The sequence below is a fragment of the Anolis sagrei genome, chromosome Y (genome assembly GCF_037176765.1).
Source record: "Anolis sagrei isolate rAnoSag1 chromosome Y, rAnoSag1.mat, whole genome shotgun sequence".
Taxonomy (NCBI): domain Eukaryota; kingdom Metazoa; phylum Chordata; class Lepidosauria; order Squamata; family Dactyloidae; genus Anolis; species Anolis sagrei.
Genome location: NC_090035.1, coordinates 63625497 through 63641972, shown reverse-complemented (window position 1 = coordinate 63641972; position 16476 = coordinate 63625497). Strand labels below are relative to the sequence as shown.

The window sequence follows — 16476 nt, the reverse complement described above, 5'->3', positions numbered from 1 at the left end:
ATAGGAATATGGAACAAAGGATTACGAGAAAGGATTCTGATTGTTGTTGAGGCGATATGATTATGATAATGATTGTCTTTTGATATTGATTGTTATGTAGAATGTATAATGTGTTTTAACCTGTTTTTGATACTGTCTTGTGATTTTGTATTATGTAAACCGCTTTGAGTCGCCTAAGGGCTGAGAAAAGCGGTATAGAAGTAAAGTAAAGTAAAGTAAATAAATAGAACAAGCATGGGCAAACTTGGGCCCTCCAGGTGTTTTGTCTTCCAACTCCCACAATTCTTAACAGACTTGGACCCCTTCCTTTTCCCTTAAGCCACTGAGAGGGAAAAGGAAGGGGTCTGAGGTTGTTAGGAATTGTGGAAGTTGGAGCACAAAACACCTGGAGGACCCAAGTTTGCCTATGCATGGACTTTCCTAATGGTGCGACCCCTGAATACAGTTCCTCCTATTGTGGTGGCCCCCGCCCATAACATTATTTTTCTTGCTACTTCATAACCGTAATTTTGCTACTGTTAAGAATAGTCATGTAAATACCTGATATGCAGGATGGATTTTCATTCACTGGACCAAATTGGGCACAAATACCTGATCAGGCATGTAGCCGGGGGGGGGGGGGGGGGGGGGCTCGAGGGGCTTCAGTCCCAACCCCCCCCCCCCGGCATTCTCATGGTGGTTCGCGAAAAGGCCTTACTATTGCATTATTTAGACTGTTATGTTTATTCATATCATGATCTGATCACCATACTCAATATATCCCATATGCATGGGGGTATTGGGGTAATGATACAAAAGGTTTGCTAGGCTAGACCCTCTTTCACTCAGACTCAGCCCCCCCCCCCCGAAACTCAGCCCCCCCGAAACCCCCCCTGAAAAAAATTCAGCCCCGCCCCCCGAAATGAAATCCTGGCTACGGGCTTGCCTGGAATATTGTGTCCAATTCTGGGCACCACAATTCAAGAGAGATATTGACAAGCTGGAATGTGTCCAGAGGAGGGCAACTAATGGTCTGGAGGACAAGCCCTATGAGGAGCGGCTTAAGGAGCTGGGCATGTTTAACCTGAAGAAGAGAAGGCTGAGAGGAGATATGATAGCCATGTATAAATATGTGAGAGGAAGCCACAGGGAGGAAGGGAGCAAGCTTGTTTTCTGCTTCCTTGGAGACTAGGACGCGGAACAATGGCTTCAAACTACAAGAGAGGAGATTCCATCTGAACATGAGGAAGAACTTCCTGACTGTGAGAGCCGTTCAGCCAGGGGCGGCTCGTCCATTACGCGAAGTAAGCGGTCGCAGAACACTTTTTTTTTTTGCCAGGGGCGCAGAGGCACCCTTGTAAATGCCCCTCGACAGCCACTTGAGGAGTGCCCTCTCACAACAGCTCTAGCAGTCCGGGGGGAGCCTCAGCTTTCTTGCCTTGCTGCCGGGCAATCCTCTTCCCAAAGAGGCTGGGCCCTTGAGCCTCCCCTAGCCTCACCTAGCCCCTCTCGATCCTGCTCCACCCGGCCTCCGGGTGCGCGAGCAGAGCCGGCGCTCAATCGTTCTCTGTGTTCGATCCCTTCCCCATGACTGGCTCCCTTTCCTGATCCCCAGCGCTCCACCTCCTCTCCTCTCCCCAATCCGCGGGTGGGCCAATGGGCGGAGCCGCCGCGCCTGGCCCTCTTCGGGTCCGGAGGCATGTCTGAAGACCCCAGTGTGTGCACCAAAAGTCACCTCTTCTCCTGACTTTCTCTTCAGCCATTGGGACCAAGAGAGAGAGGGAGAGAAGGCTTACTTACGGCCGCCTCTGCGTTCAGCAGTGGAACTCTCTGCCCTGGAGTGTGGTGGAGGCAGAGGCGGCCCTAGATAATTTTCAACGGTAAGCAAACAGTATTTTGCCCCCCCCCCCCAACAAATCATTGATATATATTTTCTGTTCATCGTGGGAGTTCTGCGTGCCATATTTGGTTCAATTCCATCATTGGTGGAGTTCAGAATGCTCTTTGATTGTAGGTGAACTATACATCCCAGTAACTACACTTGCTCCCTTGCCTGGCCCGCTTTGGGTCTGGAGGCGTGCCTGAAGACAACAGCGTGTGCACCAAAAGTCACCTCTTCTCCTGACTTTCTCCTCAGCCATTGGGACTGAGAGAGAGAGAGAGAGAGAGTGGTGGAGATGCCCACCTTTCCTGAAGGTAGGCGCAAAAACAAAGGAGGGAGCGGAGGTGGGAGATACGGCTGGAGGGGCTCTCTCTCTCTCTCTCTCTCTCTCTCTCTTGGTCCCAATGGCTGAAGAGAAAGTCAGGAGAAGAGGCGACTTCTGGTGCGCACGCTGGGGTCTTCAGACATGCTTTCAGACCTGAAGCGGGCCAGGCGTGGCGGTTCCGCCCCTTGGCCTACCCATGGATTGGGGAGAGGAGAGGAGGCGGGTGGAGTGCCGAGAATCAGGAAAGGGAGCCGGTCATGGGGAAGGGATAGAACGCGGAGAACGATTGAGCGCCGGCTCTGCTCGTGCACCCAGTGGCCGGGTGGAGCAGGAACGAGAGGGGCTAGGCGAGGCTCAAGGGCCTGGCCCCTTTGGGAAGAGGATTGCCTGGCAGCAAGGCAAGAAAGCCGAGGCTCCCCCCGGACTGCTAGGGCTGTTGTGAGCTGAGGGGGCGCTCCTCAAGTGGCGGTCGAGGGGCATTTACAGAGGTGCCTCTGCGCCCCTGGCAAAAAAAAGTGTTCTGCGACCGCTTACTTCGCATAATGGACGAGCCGCCCCTGGGTGGAGGCTCCTTCTTTGGAAGCTTTTAAACAGAGGCTGGATGGCCATCTGTCAGGGGTGATTTGAATGCAATATTCCTGCTTCTTGGCAGGGGGTTGGACTGGATGGCCCATGAGGTCTCTTCCAACTCTATGATTCTATGTGTGCTAAAAGAGTTGGGCTGGTTGAATCCAGAGGAGGAAGGGGATGCCCCCCCCCCCCCGCTGCTCTGCCTCAGACCTGCAACTTTCCTTAGGTGGGCTCTTCTTAGGACTCCTAGGGCGCCTTCCTCCAGATGTGTCCGGAGTGGCTCAATGGGCTTTCTTTCCCAAAGGGGTCTAAACTGGAGGGAGCAGGTCAAAGGTCTGCGGCTGCCTCCCTCTCTCTTTGGCCGCCCCTCCCGCCGGGATCTGTTTCCACTGGTCGCTCCTTCCCCACGTGGAGTGGGAGGGGGAGAGAGGGAGAGAGAGGCTGGAGGGAGAAGAAGAAGAAGGGGGGAAAGCCAGCCCCGCGCCTCTCTGGTTTCTTCTCCCTCCCAGCCGGCTTCTGCCGCATTCGCTGCTGATCGGACTTGCAGAGGAGCCGCCGCCGAGTGCCACCTCCCTAACCCCGCCATGGCCACCCCTGCCACCACCCACGACGGTAAGACACCCCCTTCTCCCCTATTGGCCCCCCACTCTTCATTCATTCCCAGGGGAAGTGGAGCCAAGGATGGAGGGAGAGAGGGCGGCGGGGTCCCGCGAGCTCATCTAGTCCAACCCACGCGAGGAGAAGCCCAAAGGCTCAGCAGGGGACTCACAAGCTTAGTGTTTGTTTATTTGTTTGTTTACGACATTTATATGCCGCCCTTCTCACCCCGAAGGCTTGTAAGGTATATACACACACAATATATTGTATTATTAGCATAGTACAATATCAGTATTATATATTAAATATACAATAAAGTATATTAAGTATACAATACATACAATATATTATATTATTAGCACAGTACAATATCAGTATTAAATATTACTATATTGTACCATATCATTATATTGTAATATTATTAGTAATTTTCCATGTAATATAAATATATAATTATAATATATTATTATTATTATTAGTAGTAGTAGTAGTAGTATCGTATTGCATTACATTATAGTACTATAAATATTATATACAATATATTATATTATATTACATAATAATAATAATAATAATAATCTTATTAGAATAGCACAGGAGACAAGTGTTCCTCAACCTTCCTAATGCCGTGAACCCGTTCCTCATGTTGTGGTGGCCCCCCCAACCATACCTTTATTTTCCTTGCTACTTCTGTAATTTTGCTACTGTTATGAATCGTCATGTAAATATCTTGACATGCAGGATGTATTTTCGTTCACTGGACCAAATTTGGCACAAATATACTCCATACGCCCAAATCTGAATACTGGTGGGATTGATATTGTCATTTGGGAGTTGTAGTTGCTAGGATTTATAGTTCACCTGCAATCAAAGAGCAATCTGAGCTCCACTGACGATGGAATTGGACCAAACTTGGCACACAGAACTCCCCAAGACCAACAGAAAATACTGGAAGGGTTTGGTGGGCATTGACTTTGAGCTTGGGAGCTGTAGTTCCCCTACATCTAGAGAGTGCTGTGGTTGCAAACCATGATGGATCTGGACCAAACTTGGCACGAATGCTCAATATGCCCAAATGTGAACACTGGTGGGGTTTGGGGAAAACAGACCTTGGCATTTAGGAGTTGTAGTTGTTGAGATTTATAGTTCACCTATAGTCAAAGAGCATTCTGAACCCCATCAATGATGGAATTCAACCAAACTTGCCACACAGAACTCCTAAAACCAACAGAAAATACTGGAAGGGTTTGATGGGCATTGACTTTGAGTTTGGGTGCTGTAGTTCACCTACATCCAGAGAGTGCTATAGACGCAAACAGTGATGGATCTGGACCAAACATGGCACAAATACTCCATATGTCCAAATATGAACACGGAGTTTGGGGGAAATAGACCCTGACATTTGGGAGTTGTAGTTGTTGGGATTTATAGTTCATCTACAATCAAACAGCCTTATGAACCCCACCAATGATAGAATTAGGCCAAATCTCCCATACAGAAACCCTATGACCAAGAGAAAATATTTTGTTTTCTGATGGTCTTTGGGGACCCTTCTGACACCCCCTCATGACCCCCCCCAGGGGTCCCAACCTCTAGGTTGAGAAATGCTGATCTAAAAGGATCCCCCTTCCCACCTCCCTTGACTGCTACCTAGAAGTGTGGCAGAGTCTCCTTCTGTGGAGGTTTATCAAGAGAGACTGGGTTGCTTTCTTTCGGACGTACTATACCGTAGTTGTATCTTCCTGCCTGGCAGACTGGATATACACCTTGTGGTGAGAAGCATCTCTGCAAAGTATCTCTGAGGCCCCTTCTACACAGCTGAATAAAATCCCACATTATCTACTTTGAACTGGAATATATGGCAGTGTGGACTCAGATAACCCAGTTCAAGTCAGATATTGTGGGTTATTCTCCCTTGATATCCTGGGTTATATGGCTGGGTGGAAAGGCCCTGGGAAGTGACCATCCCAACTCTTGTAGAAGTGAAGTTTCTCAGTTGAAAAAGAGAGTCCACTGCCTTTTGAAGCAGTCTTATCATATTATCTGGTAGCTCTTATGCTTCAGAGGAACCATTCCTTCCCAAAGCTAATAGTTGGATAAGAGGACCTTTCACACTCCAGTATGGTGGAGATTCTACATTCATTGTTGGATGGCCATTTGTCGGGAGTGTTTTGACGAGGTGTTCCTATAGCACAGGATGGGGTTAACCGGATGGCCTATGAAGTCATAAAATCATAGAGTTTTGAGTCTCCCTAGGGGTGAGAAAAGCGGTATATAAATACTGTAAATAAATAATTAGAGTTGGAAGAGACCTTGTGGGCCATCCAGTCCAACCCCCTGCCAAGAAGCAGAAAAATTGCATTCAAAGCACCCCCAACAGATAGCCATCCGGCCTCTGTTTAGAAGTGTCTAAAGAAGGAGCCTTCACCACACTCTGGGGCAGAGAGTTCCACTGCTGAACAGCTCTCACAGTTAGGAAATTCTCATGGTCAGGTGGAATCTCCTTTCCTATAGTTTGAAGCCATTGCTCCGCATCCTAATCTCCAGGGCAGCAGAAAATAAGCCCTCTCCCTCCTCCTTATGACTTCCCCTCACATCTTGATACATGACCCTCATCATGTCTCCTCTCAGCCTTCTCTCCTGCAGGCTAAACATATCCAGCTCTTTAAGCCCCTCCTCATAGGGCTTGTTCTCCAGACCCTTGATCCTTTTAGTCGCCCTCTTTTGGACACATTCCCGCTTGTCAACATCTCCCTTGAATTGTGGTGCACAGAATTGGACACAGTATTCCAGATGTGGTCTGACCAAGGCAGAATAGAGGGGTAGCATGGCTTCCCCAGATCTAGGCACTATACTATTGATACAGGCCAAAATCCCATTGGCTTTTTTAGCTGCTGCATCACATTGTTGGCTCATGTTTAACTCTCTCTCCATAATTTGATGATGATGCGTTTCAAAAGCAGCTGTGTCAAAGCATCTCTTTAAAAGGGGCAAAAGTGTCTCTCAGGCCCCTTCCACACTGCTCCTATATCCCAGGATCTGATTATCTGTTTATCCCAGGATATTTGGCAGTGAGGACTCATCTAATCTGGGATCAGATCCTGGGTTATAGGGCAGTGTAGATGTGGAAAAGGCCAGAGAGGTGACAATCATATTTTTAAAATCTCACTTGGAAAGAGAGTCCAATTCTCTTGATGGTCTTGACTTCTGGATGGCCATCTGCCGTGAGTGCTTTGGTAGCAGTGGGGTTGGACTGGATGGTCTCTACAAGCTCAAGGGCTCTAGGAAAAGTGGCTCTTTTTAAAAGAGTCAATGCAATAGGGCAAGCTTTTTTGGCATGGGCCTGAATACTAAGCAGCCCCCTCTCTCCTTGGGCAGCCCCCTCCCTTCTCCCATCCTGTGTATCTTTGCAGCCACGCAGCGGGTCGCCCAGCTCACTGCGGTCCTTAGCAAGCCTGAAGTCATCCTCCTCCGCGTCTGCAGCTGCTCTTTGACTGACAGGAAGGGAGAAGATGCTGCCAGAAGAGGGGTTTCGATAAAATAGGGCTCCTGGAAGGAATTTTAAGGGGTGCTGATTCCTCTTTCTGCAGGACAGGAACAGTCTGCACTGAGATAGGAACTTGTGAGCATCCCAATGGATGCCCTGTTTTCCTTTCCCCCCTGGTCAAGATGCCAAGAGTTTCGACTCCTCTGCTGCAAAGCTGTGTGTGTGTGTGAGAGAAAGATGCTTACTTGGAGGAAAGCTCAGTAGATGACATAATGCCCCAGTCTTGAATGAGCTGGTATATCTTTCCCCCCATTTTGCTTTGGCAACTGATACTGTAAAGGTAGGGCAGGCTGAGAAAAAGTGAGTAGACTTAGGCTCCATCTATTCTGCCCTATACAATCCAGATCGTCTGCTTTGGTTTATATGGCAGAGTAGGCTCATATAATCAGGATTATACGGCAGTGTAGTCTGCAAAACTTTATTACAGTCCAAAGACCCAATTGCTTCTGCAGTAAAAGGTGCACAATTACAAACAGATGAATAAAACTGCAAGGGGGGATTATTTGATAATATACAATCAAGAAGAATGTTATGTAAGCTTGGTGAATTAGAATTGGAGTATTGATTCATATATATTTTAAATAATGTGGCTAATGTAGTTAAGTAGTAATAATAATAATAATAATAATAATAATAATAATTTTGGAGCACAATACTCCTGACCTCACGATCGTGTTAAAAAACAAAGTATGGATTGTCGATGTTGCAATCCCAGGTGACAGCAAGATAGAAGAGAAACAACTGGAAAAGCTGACAAGATATAAGGATTTAAAGATTGAACTGCAAAGACTCTGGCAGAAGCCAGTAAAGGTGGTCCCCGTGGTGATCGGCACACTGGGTGCAGTGCCTAAAGACCTTGGCCTGCACTTAAGCACAATTGGCACTGACAAAATTACCATCTGACAGCTGCAGACGGCCACCTTACTGAGATCTGCATGCATTATTCGCTGATACATCCCACAGTCCTAGACACTTGGGAAGTGTCCGACGTGTGATCCGAAACAACAGTCAGCAGAATTAACTTGTCTGCTGTGGGCTCATCTTGTTGTGTTTCAAATAATAATAATAATAATAATAATAATAATAATAATAATAATTGGAGTCACAATGTTGATCAGCACACTGGGTGCAGTGCCTAAAGACCTTGGCCTGTACTTAAAAACAATTGGCGCTAACAAAATTACCATCTGTCAGCTACAAAGGCCACCCTACTCAGATCTGCACGCATTATTCACCGATACATCACAAGTGTCCTAATTGTGATCAAATACCAAAGCCAGCATAGTGGCCTTGTTTGCTGTGTACTAATCTTGTCCTGTATCTAATAATAATGATGATGATGATAATAATAACAATAATTTATTTCTAACCTGCCCTCTCTCCCTGGAGAAACACAGGGCGCTTCCAATACAAAGGCAAATCTTAGTATATTTGTAATATTCTTCTATTACAAATATAATTGTAGTAAATAATAATAAAATATAATATGATAATGGTACATAATAATAAAAGTAATAATTTTCTAAGAACCATTTGGCAATAAGAAGAAACAACCAAACAGAAACAACAAAGAAGAATCTTCAAGCAGAAAAGGAAAGAAGATAACCAACTGGAATCAAAGATCCAGCATTAAAAAGACACAATTATTATGTTTAAAGGACAATACGATTCCTCTTTTATGTAGACAAAACATAGACTTTCGTTACATTTTAATAGTGTAAACAATGAATGTTAATGTAATAGAGATCAAAAACTGAATGTAATGCAATATAATTTTTTAAAAGATTCCCTACTTGTTCTTCTCACCACCCTCCTATTAAATTACTAAATTACTAACAATAGCATGAACAAATTCTACCTTCCTTCCCCCACTTTCCTACTATACACGTGAAAAAAAAAATCCTGTATTAGACTCAGGCTGAAAGTTGTATCTATTTGCAGTGCCCTTACCCTTGTTCATAGGCATCTTGTATTGCACATCTTTCTGGCTGTGTAGACCTAGCCTACATGGCAGTATAGATCTAGCCTAAGTCACTCAGTGAAGATCAGGTGGAACTTGAGCTTGGACATCCCAAGTTTGGTGGTGTCCATGTCCGAGACCCTTTGAATCAGCTCTTGGTTTCTTTCTGAACTTTCAAGGAGCTGTCAAAAGTGTAGAATGCTATGAAGTGTCAGAGAAAGGAACTGGCAAAATTGTCTTTGAGTACCCCTTGCTTACAAAGACCCTATGAAATTCATGAGGTTGCCAAAAGCCAGTGGTTCCCAACTTGTTGTCTGTAGACCACCACTTGTGGTTCATGGACCACCAGTGGTCTGCGAGAACAAAAATATGGTTCACGGCCTCACCATCACTACACCGTTGCTTTGAAACCACATGGCAACCAGAGAGACTGGTCTCAGAAAACCCTTTTATAGTGGTGAGGCAATGGGGATGTCAGATGGAGAGAGGCTGACTACCCACAAAGGATCATTACTACCACATCAGCTCTAGATTATTAAATATGGTTTTTTGTGGGCAAGCACATGGCATATGTTCTGTATCAGAAACTAGAGCTGATGTGGTCCATCCCATGCAATTTTCTGGATCAGCACCCCAAATAACCAAACCGAATCTAAACTTGACCAGAAACCAATTTGTAACCCTTTTGGTATTAATGTTGGAGAGTGGCCCCTGGTCAATTCATCCCTGGTCAAAGTGGTCCCTGGTCAAAAAAAGTTGGGAACTACTGCCATAAGCCAACAGGCAACTGGAAAGCAAATAACAGATCTCCCTTTGGCCCCATCCATAATGATCATTTAATGCAGTTTGAAGTGGCAGGTAGACAACAAACTCCCATGAAAGTGTGTGAAAGAAAACCCTTAGTGCATAGGGCCTCAGATTGGTTCCAAGATTTGCCCACACAGCAACACTACTGTCTTCAAAACTGTATTAAAAGGTCAGTGTAGATGCGGCCCAAGTATCAAATAAGTTAAGGATCTTGGGTTGCTCTTTTCAACTTCAGACTAAAGTCCAGAGTAGATTCAATGACAAAGAAGCCACTGGCTGTTGCTAGTCCAGCGCCCTATTTGCACTGCAATATATGATATAGTTTGGAACTTCATTGTATGGTCAGTGTAAACCAGGCATGGACAAACTTCAGCCCCCCAAGTATTTTGACCTTCAACTTCCAGAATTCCTAACAGCCAGAATTGTGGGAGTTGAAATCCAAAACATCTGGCGGGGCAAAGTTTGCCCATGCCTGGTGTAAACTCATATAAACTGCACTATATAAGTCTACACTGACCATATAATGCAGTTTCAAACTGCATTATATGGCAGTATAGACATGGCCTCAACACTCTAATCACTATACTAATTCACATGTGTGAACATCTGTGTGCACACCGTTATCTGTTCATCAACTACTGCCTTTTCTGACCCCCAGGAGCTTTCCAGGGTAGGTTAAGTCCCGATACTTGTTACGTGTTCTTTTTAACTGGAGACACCAGTGTTTGAAACCAGAACATGTGGTCTCTCCAAATGCCCAACTTAGTTGAAGCATCTTGACAAACCATGTCTGTAGCCTACAAGTCATTTGAATTGAGACCATGGGCTCAGACACACTATGCAGTTATAGTACTATTGTTCAACCTCAACTGAGAAGGTAACATCCTGTGGAAGTCTGGGAATTGCAACCTAGGAAGAGGCTCTTGGAATTCTCAGCCAGAGAGCTTTGCTGCCTCACCAAACTGTGAACCTGAAGCCATGATTCAAAGTAACCATGGTTTGTGCCAACTATGTATGTATAACGGCTGAAGTGATTGCTTATTGGGTATAGCTATTGTTCTACTTCCAAAGGCCACTTGTCTTGGAAGATGCAAATTCTGGGCCAAGAACAAAGACAATCAGCTCTGAACCCAGGGGCCCTTCCACACAGCCCTATATCCCGGAATATCAAGGCAGAAAATCCCACATTATCTGAGTGTGGACTCAGATAACCCAGTTTAAAGCAGATATCGTGAGGTTTCCTGCCTTGATAATCTGAGATATAGGGCTGTGTGGAAGGACCCCAAGTTGGCCTACTGGAAACTGAAACATAGTTTGGCATGATATATGAATGGATCTGTATCTTTAAGGTACATCTACGTTGTAGAATTAATGCAGTTTGACACCACATGGTTCAATGCTATGGAACCCTAGAACGTGTAGTTTGGAGAGAAACCAGCATTCTTTGGCAAAGAATGATAAAGACCTTGTAAAACTACAACTTCCATTATTGCACGGCATTGAGCTATGACAGTTAAAGTGGTGTCAAACTGCATTAATTCTGCAGTGCAGATGCACACATAATTGCCATCTCACTTTCCTCATTCAATTATTCATGTTATCCCAGTAATTTTGAGGTGGCATCTTGCTTTGGTGTCTTTGATGTGTATTAAAGCCTGGGTATGTGTTAGCATGTAAGTTTGAGGGAACTAAATGGAGCTTGTGTTGTCAGTGTGTGGCACAAGAATTATTTCAGGTTGTGTATATTTGATATGCCTGTGTATGCCCTACCATCTGTTATTTGTATGTATATGTGTTTGAATGACATTTTCTCCAGAATGTATGTGTTGTAATAAGTGGGTGTTTATGGAAGAATTAAATCTGAGCTCTTATCCATATGAATGTGTGTAGCAGTGATGGTGTCTGGAGTTAGGAATGGGTTTAGGAGGGGCAAATATTTCCTTGATCCTTTTCTATATGCCTTGGGGAGTTAGGATGCTACGTGTAGCAAGCAACACTATGCAGCAGAACTGAACAATTGTGTCCAGGCTGGTGCCATTTTTCTCCCTCCACCCCTTGTGTTTGCAAATATATGCTTGTGGCAAGTGGAAGTGATGTTCCATCACTTTTGTCTTCACTTTTCAGATGAAAGATGGCCATTTTAGGAGGAAGTGAGAGCAAACTAATCGAAATTGGCTATATTTTTTTGCAAAAAGTAGAATAGTTTTCAGACACTTGGAAGCATTTTGACTCAGTGCTGTCCTGGAGGGTCTTTTCAACTCATGTAAAAGTTATAAATTCAAAAAATAGGGTGGCATTTACCAATAGGGGTGGTAGAGTCCTTACATGCTTCCATATTATATTGAATGTTCTATGCCACTATGGAGCCCCTGGTGGTGCAGCAGTTTGAACTGCTGAGCTGCTGAACTTGCTGACGGGGAGGTCAGTGGTTTGAATCTGGGAAGCAGGGTGAACTCCCGTTGTTAGTCCCAGCTTCTTCTAGCCTAGCAGTTCAAAAACATCCAGATGTGAGTAGATCAATAGGTACTCCTTCATGGGAACGTAACAGTGCTCCATGCAGTCATGCTGGCCACATGACCTTGGAGCCATCTATGGACAATGCTGGCTTTGGCTTAGAAATGGAGATGAGCATCACCTCCAGAGTTGGACATAACAGGACTTATTTATTTACTTTATTTGTATACCGCTGTTCTCAGCCCTTAGGCGACTCACAGCGGTTAACAACAAGAACAGCAAAAATTCAATGCTACCATCACACAGTATAAAAAACAGTTAAACATCATAACATATTATAGAAAGGTATACAATTAACAACAATATACAATTAACACTTATAGCCATTCACTAGCATCTCATCACTAAAAACATGATCTAGATCCGTCATCCATTGTTCCATTCCTATGTTCATTACATTCATTGCACTGAGTATTCAAATGCCTGCTCAAACAACCAGATTTTCACTTCTTGCGGAATACCATTAATGATGGAGCTAGTCTAATGTCTGTGGGAAGGGCGTTCCACAGCCGCGGGGCCACCACCGAGAAGGCCCTATCTCTTGTCCCCACCAGCCGTGCCTGTGAGGCAGGCGGGATCGAGAGCAGGGCCTCCCCGGAAGATCTCAAAGTCCTAGTGGGTTCATAGGCAGAGATGCGGTCAGATAGGTAGCTTGGGCCGGAACCATTTAGGGCTTTAAAGGCCAATGCCAGCACTTTGAATTGAGCCTGGTAGCAAATTGATAGCCAGTGGAGTTGGCGCAACAGAGGGGTTATATGCTCCCTGCGCTCTGCTCCTGTTAGAATCATGGCTGCCGAGCGTTGGACTAGTTGAAGCTTCCGAGCCGTCTTCAAAGGCAACTCCATGTAGAGAGCGTTGCAGTAGTCTAAATGGGATGTAACCAGAGCGTGGACTACCGTGGCCAAGTCAGACTTGCCAAGGTACGGGCGCAGCTGGCGCACAAGTTTTAGCTCTGCAAATGCTCCCCTGGTCACCGCCGAAACCTGGGGTTCCAGGCTCAGCGATGAGTCCAGGATCACACCCAAGCTGCGACTTAAAGTCAAGGGGAAACCTTTACCTTTACTATGCCACTATGCTATACTCTATGTTGTGGCAAATATTTGTTAGAGAAAAAGCACTGTGCACGGATAGAAAATATTCCCATATGGCTTTTCCACATGATCAGAATCTAATTAGGTTTCCTTGATTTTGGGCAGCACAACTCATATTATGAGTGGTGGTTAGTTGTTTTGGTGAGAAATGTAATATGAGGTCAGTAAAACTAGGTAATTACTGGAAAAAGGCTCCTGACATTTGTCAACACTTGCAATGCTGGTGAGAGTTTATGGAATCCAGCAACTTAGCATCCAGCAAACTACATATTCAGCACTCCTAGCTTTACAACATCTACAAATTCCACTCCTCAGTTCTCTCGCTTTAAGATCACAGCTCTTCAAATAGCCTTCTAAGGGAGGGGAGTAGGTTCCCTCTATCACTATCACTGTAATTGGTTAAGCAAACGAACCCAGAGGGTGCTCACCAATGCTTCCTCTTCATCCTGGAAAGTAGTGATGAGTGGAGTGCGGCAGGGTTCGGTCCTGGGCCCGGTTCTGTTCGATATCTTTATTAATGACTTAATAAAGTTCATCAAGTTTGCAGATGACACCAAATTGGGAGGGAAAACTAGTACTCCAGAAGACAGGACCCAAATTCAAAACGGTCTTCACAGATTAGAGTGATGAATTGCCAAAACTAACAAAATAAAGTTCAACAGAGACAAATGCAAGATACTCCACTTAGCAGAAAAAAATGAAATGCAAAACTACACAATGGGGGACACCTGGCTCGATAGCAGTACATGTGAAAAAGATCATGGACAAGAAGTTAAACATGAGCCAACAATGTCATAAAGGTTAGGTAAAGGTTTTCCCCTGACATGAAGTCCAGTTGTGTCCGACTCTGGGGTGTGGTGCTCATCTCCATTTCTAAACCAAAGAGCCGGCATTGTCCATAGACACCTCCAAGGTCATGTGGCCAGAATGACTGCATGGAGTGCCGTCACCTTCCCGCCGAAGCGGTAGTTATTGATCTACTCCCATTTGCGTGTTTTCGAACTGCTAAGTTGGCAAAAGCTGGGGCTGACAGCGGAAGCTCATGCTGCTCCCTGGATTCGAACCTGCAACCTTTTGGTCCACAAGCTCAGCAGCTCAGCGCTTTAACCCACTGTGCAACCGGGGGCTCCTCAACAATGTCATGTGGCACCTAAAAAAGCCAATGGGGTTTTGGCCTGCATAAATAGGAGTTCAGTGTCTAGATCCAGTGTAGTCATGCTACCTCTCTATTCTAGCTTGGTCAGACCACACCTGGAATCACACTGTGTACAATTGTGGGTACCACAATTGAAGAGAGATGTTGACAAGCTGGAATATGTCCAGAGGAGGGTGACTGAAATGCTCAAGGGTCTGGAGAACAAGCCCTATGAGGAGTGGCTTAAAGATCTGGGCATATTTAGCCTGAGGAAGAGAAGGCTGAGGGGAGACATGATGATGAACATGTATAAATATGTGTGAGGGCAAGTCATAGGGAGGAGGGAATAGGCTTGTTTTCCGCTGCCCTGGAGACTAGGACGTGGAACAATGGCTTCAAACTACAGGAAAGCAGGTTCCACCTGAACATTAGGAAGAACTTCCTAAGTGTGAGAGCTCTTCAGCAGTGGAACTCTCTGCCCCGGAGTTTGGTGGAGGCTCCTTCTTTGGAGGCTTTTAAACAGAGGCTGGATGGCCATCTGTCGGGGGTGCTTTGAATGCGATTTTCCTGCTTCTTTGCAGGGGATTGGACTGGATGGTCCACAACAACAACAACAACAACACTTTATTTATATTCCACCCTTCTCACCCCTTAGGGGACTCAGGGCAGATCACAGTACATATACCCGGCAAACATTCAATGCCGCTTTGTATAGACAATACACAGACAGAGAGAACAGAAGGAGGTGGTTTGTTTCAGTTGTTTTTGGTGCCATGGAAGGTTGGGCTCAAGTCCAGGGGGTGTTGTTGCTCTATCCTCTATGATGAAGAGCTCCTTCCTTTTGATTGCCTAGCATTTTCTGATCTTCGTTCTTTATGGCATCGTAAAACACCTCCCCCCGCCCACTTTTAGCAGTACCCAATTTCTCTAATCACAGCTAAAGCTGTTTTTGAATTGCTTAGGTAAACAATAAGCTAGGCTGACAGTTGGCAGCTCACGCCAACTCAGGGCTTCAAACTTGCAACCATTTGGTTGATAGATCTTATAATTGCTGATGATTTACCAGCTATGCTAAACCTCTGGCCCAAGGTCTCTTCCAACTCTATGATTTGTGTGTGTGTGTGTGTGTGTGTGTGTGTGTGTTTGTTTTATATTCATGCAAGTTCCTTTTTTGCTATTGATTAATGCAACCCTTTTCCTGTTCACAAATCAAATACTGTTCCCAGAATTATATGTAATCATCTACACAGTGAAACCACTTTTTTCAATATCAGTTTGAAACTACATTAAATGGTCAGTGTAGATGGGGCCAAACACTTCAGCAGGGCATTTATATGAAAACAATTGAGATGTGTTTTGCATTTAGACTGTGAAAATGTCTGGCAAGAGTCTTGGCAGCCAGAGTTGAAGAAATGTGGGCCTTCCAAGTGCGTGGGATTACAGCGTCTACCTTCCTTTGTAATTGGTGATGCTGCCTGTGGCTTACTGGAATTAACATCCAAAACATCTATAGGGCTCAAAGATCCCCACTCTAGTTGTAAACTTCCCTCACACAATTACCAAGTACCTGCTGTTTCATCAATGGCACACTCATCAAGGTGTGTAGGCACAATTTGATTTGTGAAGTGTGTGGGAAGATGCAAAGAGGCAAACTTACGCACATCAAAAATGTGTTTGCCTGTGTGTGTTGCCTGTACAAGTGCCGTATGAATGGCATGTGACCGTCTTTCCCTATAGAATGGGCATCTGGTTCTAGGATACGCTGATGAATTAACTGTGCTCACAGGGGACTTTATGAACAGCTGGTGGCTTATATCCATACTACGCAAAGTGTGCATCTGTGCAATTGGGAAGGTGTAGTGTTGGCTCTTGGGTGCACGTGCAAGCATGCATGCGGTCTTTTGTCTGTAGCCCTCCCCTTCCTCCGCATGCTCACATAGCCCTATGCCCAGGCCAAGGTAATGTGCTTCCTTGCACGCAGGCTGGGGAAGAGGGAGTCATGCAAGGTTATTCCTAGCTACATGCACTGATTTCAGCCACACAGTTATGCAGCCTCTAACTTTTCATAT

General features: G+C 45.3%; 1 protein-coding gene across 1 annotated transcript in view; it reads left to right on the top strand.

Moving 5' to 3' along the window:
* The first annotated feature begins 3185 nt into the window (after positions 1-3185).
* LOC132780223 (FXYD domain-containing ion transport regulator 7) overlaps positions 3186-16476 on the top strand; it is a 38203-nt gene continuing 24912 nt past the window's right edge. Inside the window, exon 1 of the mRNA XM_067462209.1 lies at positions 3186-3368. Coding sequence (XP_067318310.1) covers positions 3341-3368 — 28 coding nt within the window. The 5' untranslated portion in view covers positions 3186-3340. The remainder of the gene's footprint in view (positions 3369-16476) is intronic.